The sequence below is a fragment of the Lepidochelys olivacea genome (genome assembly GCF_965140295.1).
Source record: "Lepidochelys olivacea isolate rLepOli2 genome assembly, chromosome: 6".
Classification (NCBI taxonomy): Eukaryota; Metazoa; Chordata; order Testudines; family Cheloniidae; genus Lepidochelys; species Lepidochelys olivacea.
The window spans coordinates 3,396,404-3,407,989 of record NC_140416.1 but is presented as its reverse complement, the minus strand read 5'-3'; the positions used below and the strand labels follow the sequence as shown (position 1 = coordinate 3,407,989).

The window sequence follows — 11,586 nt, the reverse complement described above, 5'->3', positions numbered from 1 at the left end:
GTTTCTCTTTGTTATTAAAAGGCTTTTTGCTACACTCAGACTATGTGCTTGCAAGAGGGGAAGTATTGCCTCTTGGAGGCGCCCAGCAGGGGTGGTATCTATTTGTCCCAGGTCACTGGGTGGGGGCTCGAGCCGGTTTGCATTGTGTTATTGGAATGGATCCCCTAGATATTGAACCCAGCCCTTGTTGCTGCCAACTCTGACGGGTAGAAGGGTTACATTAAAAAAACAGTGTTTCCTAACATCGAACCTGAAACTCCCTTGCTGGAAACTAAGCCACTTTCTTGTCCTATTCTCAGTGGACATGGAGAACAGATGATCACCGGCCTCTTTATAACAACCCTTACGTATTTGAAGATTATGTTCCCCCTCAGTCCTCCTCTTCTCTGGGCTAAACATGCCTCGTTCTTTCAACTTTTCCTCCCTCTGTCAAAGGGCAGCACAAGCAGGGGCTCTCCTGAAGGGAGCAGATAACATGCTTTACAAATGCACCACCCTCTTCTCATGCTGGCTGGGGATCTAAGGTGCACCGGAGTTTCGATTCTGCATGTATCTGTTACAGCCAAGAAGCGAGTGTGTTTTGTTGTTACTTGCATCCAATGAAGTGAGCTGTAGCTCACGAAAGCTTATGCTCAAATAAATATGTTAGTCTCTAAGGTGCCACAAGGACTCCTGTTCTTTTTGCGGATACAGACTAACACGGCTGCTACTCTGAAACCTTGGTTTAGATCGGCACCCTGGGACAAAAATCATTCCCAGGAAATGAGGACAAAGCAGAGAAAGAGCCAGGACCATTTTTAGCAAGCAGATCCGGCTGCCTGCGGCCCGCCCCATTTCTGAGCACCAATCGCTTCTCAAGGCAAAGAACTGCTCCCTCAGCCCTGTTCCTGCCCCCCTGGCAGTTTTGCTCAGCTGCTGAGGAGACAGGATGGGGAAGACGGTGCGGGATCACCTCGTGGACACCCTGGAGGAGCTGGGGCAGGACGCATTTAAGAGGTTCAAGGCCAAGCTGAATGTGTTCCCAGTGAAGGAGGGCTACAGCAACATCCCACGGGGCTGGCTGGAGAAAGCTGATGTCCTGGATGTGTGCGACAAGCTGATCAGCTACTATCGGGAGGAGTATGCGGTGGAGGTGACTGTGAAGCTCCTGACAGACATCAATGAGCGGGACCTGGCAGACAGATTCCGCAAGGCAACAGGGACTGGTAAGGATCGGGGCAGGGAGAGAGCATTAACGGGGATAATGATACTGAACTCCTTTGTAAAGTGCTTTGAGATCTATGGATGATAAGTTGTATAGAAGAGCGCAGTATTATTATTAGGGAAGCCCCACTGAGCCTGCCCCTGAGCTCTCCCTCCTACTCACGTGTAGGAGGCTAGCTAGGAAATGGAGCTTTACCCCAGCTAAGAGAAAATGACAGAAACACCAAGTTTGCAGGATGATCTCTACTCTCTATCTTCTGCCCCTGACTGCATCGCTCTCTCTTTGTAAGTCCTGCCTCTATTCTCTGTTTCTCCCCTCCCTGCAGCACTTGTGCACAGAACAACACAAATACAGTCCCATCCAACCCTTTCCACAGGAGAGACAAATAGGCATGCTCACCAGAGACCAGATTTCTGTTTTGAAAGTCTGTTGTCCAACCCTAGCTGGCCATCTCCGTTCTCTCTACAACTTATCACACAGAGTTAAGGCGGGGGGGGGGGGGGCGGCATCTTCTTTGTTTTTTTTAGAAATCTTCCATTTTCTTTCTCCTTGTTTAAAATGTTTCTTCTGAGCCCTTGAAATTTGCTTTCACTTTCAAGTGTAGTCACTTCCACGTCCTTGCCTGAACTTGCTGGAAGGGTTTGCAGTTTGCTAGCTTTGCATCTGATTTCTCCTTATTGCTACACGCCCTGCGGAAGGAGGGCAAACTTCACTGGAGCGGCACCAATTTACCCCAGCGGAGAAACTGGCCCATGAGGCCTCTCGTTTCAAAATCTAGGGCCAGATTCTCAGCTGGGGTCATTCAGCATTGCTCCATGGAGCTACACCACTTTATACCGACTGAGGATCTGGCCCCGCTTTGCTTATTAATTGGTCTGTGCACAATGTTGCATGGTGGAATACAAAGGATTCAGTCCAAATGCCCCCCGACTCAGACTGAAAAAGAGAACACGCCTTTATATGACTGCCATTAAAAGCAGATGGGTAGGGGGGGAAATGGCAGGAGGCAGAGAGGAGTGCTGTGAAATATTGAAGCAACAGGAAATGAGGAATTTAAAGTTTAAATCTGATCCCAGATCCCAACGAAAGAGCTGAACGTGTGAATCTGTCTTATCCTCAGTTTCCCTGGATCCTTCTGGGGGGGCTTTTTGGGCTCTGTGTGTCTGTTGCTCACTCTCCCCTCCATATCTCGCTGGGTGTCTGTGGGAACAGCTGCACTGCAATCAGGGGAAGTGTAACTGCAGCATGTGTAGACGTCCCCGAGGTAGTTTTAATCGAGCTCGCTCAAGGAGCAATAGCAGGGAAGCCCCAGTAGCACAGACTCCAACACAGCCGTTAGACTCGAGCTCTCTCCTACTTACGAACAGGAAGCTAGCTAGAAAGAGGAGCTTCACCCGGTCTAAGCAGAAGTGTCTCCATGTCTAACTGGATCCCTCTCTGCTTCTCGGTCACTCTCATTCGGTGTGGGCCTCTGTGTGTCCGTCCTAGTCTGTGTGTCTGTCTCTTGGGGAAGGAGGGCTCAGTAGGGGGCACTCTCCCCTACCAGGCAGTGCCGACCCCAGTGAGGTGCTAGGGAACAACGTGGGTGACTCAGACACTCACTGACTATCCCTCTCAATCCTGCAGGTTTCAGTGGCGAGGGGCAGCAGCCAGTGCCATCCGTTGGGGCCACAGGAAAGGAAGGTGAGTCCGTAAACACTCACGGGCTCTTTTTCACTCCCCAGGCAGTCTGAGGGGTGTTCGGAAGTGTGGTCTCATTGCAGAGTGACCTGACCCTCCTGCAATCGGCCTCCCCAACCAGAGCTACCTCCCAGCTCCTGGGACAAACCTTCTACCCTGCCTGCCAACTGCCAAGCCATCCAGAGCCCAGCTCTGCCCCCGCCAGCCCCCCTAGTGTGGCACTAGGGGGTGCTCTGCTGGAGGGAGTGGGTCAGGGGGCTCAGAAGGGGATGCTCTCTCCTCTGCTAGAGCTGTGCTAGGGTGCTTTGCTACAGAGAGGCGGTGGAGGGCTCAGTACGGGGCGCTCTCCCTTCGGAGTTAATGGTGACTCCAACATCCCAGCACGGCACTAGGGGGTGCTGTGCTGCAGGGAGCAATGTGGGTGATTCAGCGGGGACAACTGTCCCCCTTGTGTCCGTGCTAGGAGGCACCAAACCAAAGCTTTGCTTACCTGTGGTCTTTAACCCCACCCCGCCTCCCAGGCTCTTTCTATAAATTGGGGTGTAAATTTGGGGGTCCTGGCAAAATCCTAACCCAGGTGACGACAGTCTACTTTTCCTAAGTGCCCCCTGCCATTTAAACAGCGGATGGACCCCAGCCCAGAAGCCGCTGCAGTTCAGCACGGGGCGAGTGATTCTTGTGCATCACGACTGTGTAGCTCTCAGGCAGTCGATGTGCCTCACCCCAGATGCAGCTGCAACTGTAATCCACTTAGTGTGGTGCTCTCTTCCCCTCTAATGGTGTCTGGGCCACAGATGGAGGCTAATGAGCCTGATATAACCTTGACTAAGAGGTGGGTTTTTCAGCTCAGGTAGCCAATGCTTTAAGATCAAGAAGTCCCAGATTCAGTCCCCCTGCTACTGCCAACTCACCCAGGGGCATGGCATTACAAGAGCAGTACTGCTGTGTTGCGTAGCTGTTAACGATCTGCCACGCCGGCCCTCACCGTCTGCTGTATTTCGGTACTGGTTGGAACGATGGAACAGTATGTTTGCAAATATCTATTCATACCTTGTGTGTGTAGTCTCTCCAGAGGGGCATTTTGTCGATCGATACCGAGTGCAGCTGATTGAACGTACCGCCCACGTGGAGCCCATTCTGGACATGCTTCATGGGAATGTTCTGGACGACGAGCAGTACCAGACCATTAGAGCCGGGATCACCAGCCAGGAGAAAATGCGCAAGCTGTATCAGCTAATGCCAAGCTGGAATAAAGCGTGCAAGGACCGGTTCTATGACGCACTGAAAGCCAAGAATAGGTTCCTCATTGAAGACCTTGAGGGAAATTAAGACAACCAAGAAGTTACGTTCCTTGTAAACATGCATCCATTCCAGGTGCACAGGACCCTAGCTCTAGATTCCACATGGCTTTCTGGGCAGGGTGGTGCTTTCACCCCTTTGCTAGCATTGTTTCAGGGTAAAAAAAACTCTTTCCAGTGCTCCCTTTGGTGGAATGGGGGAGACTGTGATGTGATGCAGCCGTGAGGTGGTCGCTAAGGACTGTCCATACTGCAACGGCTGACCCGTATCAGCTGACTCAGGCTCACGAGGCTCAGGCTAAGGAGCTGTTTAATTGCAGCGTAGATGTGCGGACTTGGGCTGGAGCCTGGGTTCTGGGACCCTCCCTCCTCCTGGGGTCCCAGAACTCAGGCTCCAACCTAAGCCCAAACATCTATAAACACAATTAAAGAGCCTGAACCTCGTGAGCCTGAGTCAGCTGACAGGGGCCAACCACAAGTTTTTTATTGCAGTGTAGACATCCGTTATTGGCTTTAGGGTAAGTACATGATGGATGGGATACCAGTAAGAGAATGGAGCAGAGCTCTAAGGTGCTTAAAGGCTGCACAGGGATTGCTTACCAAGCTCTGAAATGGGGGTACTACTCAGCAGCTCTGCACAGGGATCACTCACCCAGTGCTGAAATGCAGCCACCTCTGGGGTGCAGCATGGCAGCGGATTAACAGATGCACGGCAATGCCGCACAGGGATCAATCATCTATACCTGAAATGCAGCTGCCTCTGGGGTGGGTTATATGTGCTGGATTTTATGAAAACTGGACACCACAGTGACACCACCGTCTTACAGCAAATGGTGTGTGGCTACATGGACAATGGGGGAGTTGTACTCTAGCACAGTGATGCACAAACTGGGGGAAATTCCCCCCTAGGGGGGCACGGAGGAACATGCAGGGAGGTGAGTGTCGACGCCAGGTGGCTCATGTCCACCCCCTGACTCATCTCAGCAGGCCGCCCAGCCTGTGGGTCAGCGTGCTGTGCCAATTTCCAGCCCCAGCAGCCTCTGCACCCAGCACTGGATCTTCCCCCAGAGCCTGTCGCAGGCACCTTCCCCAACCCTGAAATCTTGAGCGGAGAGGGGCAGGTATTGGCCCTGCCCTGGCAGTGCAGCCTGGTTGCAAGGTAGAAGCAGCCCGCGACGGAGGAAGCCTTGGCCGTGCAGTAACGGGGGCGGTGGGGGGGTGGGAGAAGAGAAGACACGATTCCATTGATGGTAAGGGGTAGGGGATGCAACCGGAAAAAACTTCGCACCCCACTGCTCTAGTATATACCACTGCTGGAACTCCAGCCAGCGTCCCATCCATCATGCACCCCCACCCGTTCCTTTAGCGCCCACCCCTGTGTCTCACCACAGACACTTCGGCTGTGGCTACACTACAGAGCTTGCAGCTGTGCCACTGTAACCCGGCTAGTGTAGATGCTGTAAGTGGACAGGAGTTAGCGGCAGTAGCTTCTCCTGCCGACATAGCCCTGTCCACACCGGCACTTAGGGCCGTGCAACTTACATCGCTCGGGGAGGTGGTTTATTCACGCCCCTGAGAGACATAACTCATACCGACGTACGCTGCGGTGTGTATAGAACATCGGTCTTTTTCCACAAGAAGATCTCATTCAAGTATCTACCGAAAGGATCGCTGTGCTGGACCAAATTCAACTTCAGAATTCCTGCCAAGGCTCTGACTTCGTCTTACCACCTTCCTCACCAGCTGCCATGAACTCAGGGGCCTGTTTTCTTGGCAAGGTGGTTTTGTTTGGGGGGACTGGAAGGGACCTCGAGAGGTCATCTACTGCACTCATGGCAGGACTAAGTATTATCTAGACCTTCCCTGGCAGCTGTTTGTCTAACCTGCTCTTAAAAGTCCATTATGGAGATTCCACAACCTCTCTAGGCAATTTATTCCAGTGCTTAACTGCCCTAATAGTTCGGTATTTTTTCCTAATGTCCAACCTAAACCTCCCTTGCTGCAATTTAAGCCCATTGCTTCTTGTCATATCCTCAAAAGGTTAAGGAGAACAGTTTTTCACCCTCCTCCTTGTAACATGGTTAAAGGGGATTTTGCCCAAACTATATTTTTAAATATATATATATGTTTATATTTTGTTCTACAATGGAAAACCAGAAACTATGTCCACAAATAAAGCTAGAAGTGCCTCCCAGTCTGAGAAGGATGATGTAACTGTCTGCTCTGTTTTTCATTCAAAATGTCTGTAGGCGAGAGGATAGTGGGGATGCATGAATAGGAGCATGGATTAAAAGGATGGTGGAGGAGGACAGATGGCATGAGCGGGTGGTGGGGTTGGTGGATGGTCTGGTTGGGCGGCCTGGATGAGTGGCCTGGTTCAGAGAGTGCATGGATGAACAGCACGTGCCATGGATGAATGAGTGACATGCTGGGGGAGGGAGATCAGGGGTTAAAGCAGTGGGTAGCCTGGAGCCCCTCAGCTCCCCTTTCTCTGCACAAAGCGCAAGGAGAGCTCCCCCTTCACGCTTGAAATGAAAACTCACCAGACAGGAAAATGAAATGGGAGCAGCAGGTGGAAGTGGTTTCTGGGAGGACTTGTTTCTGTGGCTCCTAACCTCTCCCCTCTGTAGGTGGAGCAGCAAGAGCCATACCTAATAGGGGAAGATGCCCTAGCCAGGATTCCCCAACCTGTGTCCCTTTCTCAGAGGGAGAGCCCGATAATAGTGTAAAAAGAAAAGGAGTACTTGTGGCACCTTAGAGACTAACCAATTTATTTGAGCATGAGCTTTCGTGAGCTACAGCTCACTTCATCGGATGCATACCGGGGAAACTGCAGCAGACTTTATATACACACAGAGATCATGAAACAATACCTCCTCCCACCCCACTGTCCTGCTGGTAATAGCTTATCTAAAGTGATCATCAGGTTGGGCCATTTCCAGCACAAATCCAGGTTTTCTCACCCTCCACCCCCCCACACAAATTCACTCTCCTGCTGGTGATAGCCCATCCAAAGTGACAACTCTTTACACAATGTGCATGATAATCAAGTTGGGCCATTTCCTGCATAAATCCAGGTTCTCTCACCCCCCTCCCAAAAACCACACACACAAACTCACTATCCTGCTGGTAATAGCTCATCCAAAGTGACCACTCTCCCTACAATGTGCATGATAATCAAGGTGGGCCATTTCCAGCACAAATCCAGGTTTTCTCACCCTGTCCTGTAGTAGGTAACTTCTGGGAACTCTTCTGGCCAGAAGAGTTACCTACTACAGGACAGGCCTAACAAAGAAAATAACAGAACGCCACTAGCCGTCACCTTCAGCCCCCAACTAAAACCCCTCCAACGCATTATTAAGGATCTACAACCTATCCTAAAGGATGACCCAACATTCTCACAAATCTTGGGAGACAGGCCAGTCCTTGCCTACAGACAGCCCCGCAACCTGAAGCAAATACTCACCAACAACCACATACCACACAACAGAACCACTAACCCAGGAACTTATCCTTGCAACAAAGCCCGTTGCCAATTGTGCCCACATATCTATTCGGGGGACACCATCACAGGGCCTAATCACATCAGCCACACTATCAGAGGCTCGTTCACCTGCACATCCACCAATGTGATATATGCCATCATGTGCCAGCAATGCCCCTCTGCCATTTACATTGGTCAAACTGGACAGTCTCTACGTAAAAGAATAAATGGACACAAATCAGATGTCAAGAATTATAACTTTCATAAACCAGTCGGAGAACACTTCAATCTCTCTGGTCACGCAATCACAGACATGAAGGTCGCTATCTTAAAACAAAAAAACTTCAAATCCAGACTCCAGCGAGAAACTGCTGAATTGGAATTCATTTGCAAATTGGATACTATTAATTTAGGCTTAAATAGAGACTGGGAGTGGCTAAGTCATTATGCAAGGTAGCCTATTTCCCCTTGTTTTTTCCTAACCCACCCCCACCCCCCCAGATGTTCTGGTTTAACTTGGATTTAAACTTGGAGAGTGGTCAGTTTGGATGAGCTATTACCAGCAGGAGAGTGAGTTTGTGTGTGTATGGGGGTGTGGGGGGGGGGTGAGAAAACCTGGATTTGTGCAGGAAATGGCCCAACTTGATTATCATGCATATTGTGTAAAGAGTTGTCACTTTGGATGGGCTATCACCAGCAGGAGAGTGAATTTGTGTGGGGGGGTGGAGGGTGAGAAAACCTGGATTTGTGCTGGAAATGGCCCACCTGATGATCACTTTAGATAAGCTATTTCCAGCAGGACAGTGGGGTGGGAGGAGGTATTGTTTCATATTCTCTGTGTGTATATAAAGTCTGCTGCAGTTTCCACGGTATGCATCCGATGAAGTGAGCTGTAGCTCATGAAAGCTCATGCTCAAATAAATTGGTTAGTCTCTAAGGTGCCACAAGTACTCCTTTTCTTTTTGCGAATACAGACTAACACGGCTGTTACTCTGAAACCGATAATAGTGTGTAGTACATATGTGCTGCATAAAATCCCTCTCCTGAAATATCTTAAAATCTTTGCCAGGGCAGGAAACTGTACTGAGTGGTTATTTCCCAGGGAAGAACCCCTGAGCCCCCGAGTCTCCATCCAGGTCTGAGCCACATTGTGTCATTTATAGCAACGGGGAGGGAATGATACACAGCTTCACACACGTGGCCTTTGGCGAGGCTCACTGTGGCCCAACGGCTTGCAGATAGGATGTCTTTCAGACAGTCATTTGCCTCGGCACTCAATGGCGACGTCGACCCCCCTGAGCTAGGGGGGGTGATTCCCAGCTGGTGCACACACTCTCGCACTAGTGCTCATCCAGCGAGCGGGAGTACAAATAGTAGTGTAGCCAGGGCAGCTTAGGCATCGCTCAGCTGTTCCGAGTAAAACCCGCCTGAACCCAACGGGTACCCGGGTGCTCAGCACGGCTAAGCCCTGCCTCTGCGGCTGCTGCCGTCCATGCTGCACTGGGATCTCTTCTCACCCTAGCTTGAAGAGAGCTAGTGAGTGTCAGTGTGAGCTGGGAATCACACCCCCCGCTTGTAGTGGAGACTCCGGCCAGGTCTACACCACACACATACTTCGGTATATCTACATCGCTGAGGGTTGAGAAAAATCCACATACCTTAGCCTCCCCTTGTAGGCAGTCGCGGAGGTGGAGTAACTCCGCCGACAGGAAAGCTCTCTCCCGTAGGCTTAGAGCATCATCTTCAAAGCACCTCAGCAGAGTTTGTAGTGTAGACCTGCCCACAGTCTTCACCAACTCAGCCAGAGGTTAGGGGTCTATTACAGGAGCGAGTGGGTGAGGTTCTGTGGCCTGGAGCAGGCAGGAGGTCAGACTAGAAAGATGATCACAATGGTCCCTTCTGACTTTAGTAAGAGTATCTGAGTAAGAATAGACATTACAATTTTAAATCTAACCAGTGTCTCTTAAGTGGCTTGCCACAAGATGTCAGAACATGTTAGTATTAGAGCTGAGTGGGTCTCATATTTATTTAAATCTTTCTTGATATAAGAATTAAATACAGTGCTCCTGTCAGATAATACCTGAGAAATTATCTGCAAAGAAAACACACAACCCTAGAGTTTTCAGTTGCCTAAGTAGCCCCTGGAATCATAGTTAAAGTTGCCTCCCCCCCAAAAGAAACAACAACATCTGAAAAGGTGCCCCAGTGGGCATGCATGGAATCTGGCCCTCATGAATTGCCAGCCAGTCAACCCCCCCCCGACACACACACAGAGAAGTCAAACTACACCTATAGCTGCAAGCCACAGCTCCTGTCTCTGCTCAGGCAGCAAAAGCTTCCAGATAAACCAAATGATGGAATAACATAGCGCAAAGGAGTCATGGTGGGCGGGTCTGGTTCCACTGCGTATAGGCTGGCTAAAGTGGGATTGGGAGGGGAAAGAGACCAGGGCACAGAGACATAGTGAGAGAAATAGAGAAAGAACGAGAGAGAGAGAGAGAGAGAGGGATCAGAACAAGAGAGCACAGAGAAAAAGAGGTAGAGAAAAGAAAACAGGGAGAGAGAAATTTAGAAACTGCCCCTCTACACTTCTAACTCGAGAACAAGTTCTAACCCACTGTTCTAAATTTATAAACCATCTTTCTACTATCGGACACTGCCACTTTAATAGCGGAACTTGATGTTCTACATTTAAGAATCCACATCTTTCGATGGGTAAAAATAGCCCAGGCTGTTTCTCACATCCCAAAAAATTATCGTGACCCAGTTCTTAATGCTACCCCCTCCAGAGTCTGATCCCACTACCTCTCTGTAATCTCTCCTTGAGCCTCCCTTTGCTGTATCTATTGTCTCATAGATTCCCGTGCCAGAAGGAACCATTGTGATCGTCTAGTCTGAACTCATGTATAACACAAGCCATACAACCTCTTTGACCCAGAGCAGATCTTTTAGAGAAACGTCCCATTCTGATTTTAAAATTACCAGCAATGGAGAATCCACCATGACCCTTGGCAAATTGTTTCAATGGTTAATCACCCTCACAGTTAAAAATGGAGACTTTATTTCCTGTCTGAATTTGTCTAGCTTCAATTTTCAGCCATATTTTACCTTTGTCCACCAGAGTGAAGAGCCCATTTGTCCCCCATCTAGTAACTTACAGACTGTGATCAAGTCACCCTTTAACCCCCTCTTTGTTAAGATAACTAGATGGGGCTCCGTGGCAAGGTGCTCTACTCACCACAGGAGAATGCCTCTTCCTGGTCGCTCTGGGGATTAGCTCTGCAAGGCCTACGTTCCTTCCTGCAGTTGCATGCTATTGCTCTCTCTCAGTCTGCAGCCCCTCTCTTGCTGTAGGAGCTACTGCTGCCTCTTTATGACTCTGCCCTGAGGGTGCTCAGCGTTCCCCCCTTCCAGGGTAGTGTCCTTCAAAGTTTCTTCTGTTCCAGTGGCATCCCGAAGTCCTCTCACACTGTCATTCCCACAATGGCCCAGGCAGTCTTCCAATTCACTATCCTGCTGGTGCCACGCCCCGTGGCAGGGACGGTAACCCAGGCCCATCCTCTACTCTGGGTTCCAGCCCAGGGACCCTACAACACACAGCCAAGGTTCAGTCACCAACCTTGCTGCTTTCCCCCCAAAGCTGCTTCCCACAATGTGCTCTTCTCCACCCTACTGTCTTCAGGATTCCCTTCCCGCCAGGCCCCCAGGGACCTACTCTTTCCCTGGGTTCCCTCCTTCCCTCTCTACTACCCAGAAGGCAACCACAAACTTCCTCGCAACAGCCTTTACTGTGGCCAGCTTCCGGAGTTTATTCTAGCCCTGCATATCTCTGCTCAGGTGAGCTTCCTCCTAATTAGGACTTTCCTCTCACCCTTAATTCCCTCATCTTGCTACCTAATTGGCTGATAGGGCCTGCCTGG

The 11,586-nt window shown here is 50.2% G+C and overlaps 1 protein-coding gene across 1 annotated transcript; it reads left to right on the top strand.

The window, feature by feature from the left end:
- Positions 1-883: 883 nt before the first annotated feature.
- LOC311522706 (apoptosis-associated speck-like protein containing a CARD) lies at positions 884-6,351 on the top strand. The gene is made up of 3 exons (XM_084632195.1): positions 884-1,205; positions 2,831-2,887; positions 3,948-6,351. Exons 1-3 carry the CDS (start codon positions 929-931, stop codon positions 4,211-4,213), a joined length of 600 nt encoding a protein of 199 aa, XP_084488321.1. The 5' UTR covers positions 884-928; the 3' UTR covers positions 4,214-6,351.
- The last annotated feature ends 5,235 nt before the right edge of the window (positions 6,352-11,586 follow it).

What these genes read in the sequence shown, in the direction of transcription:
- LOC311522706 (XM_084632195.1), top strand. Translation starts at nt 929, where the DNA reads ATGGGGAAGACGGTGCGGGATCACCTCGTGGACACCCTGGAGGAGCTG. An exon ending in CCGCAAGGCAACAGGGACTG is followed by an intron (nt 1,206 to 2,830) that starts GTAAGGATCGGG and finishes TCAATCCTGCAG; the next exon opens with GTTTCAGTGGCGAGGGGCAG. An exon ending in TGGGGCCACAGGAAAGGAAG is followed by an intron (nt 2,888 to 3,947) that starts GTGAGTCCGTAA and finishes TTGTGTGTGTAG; the next exon opens with TCTCTCCAGAGGGGCATTTT.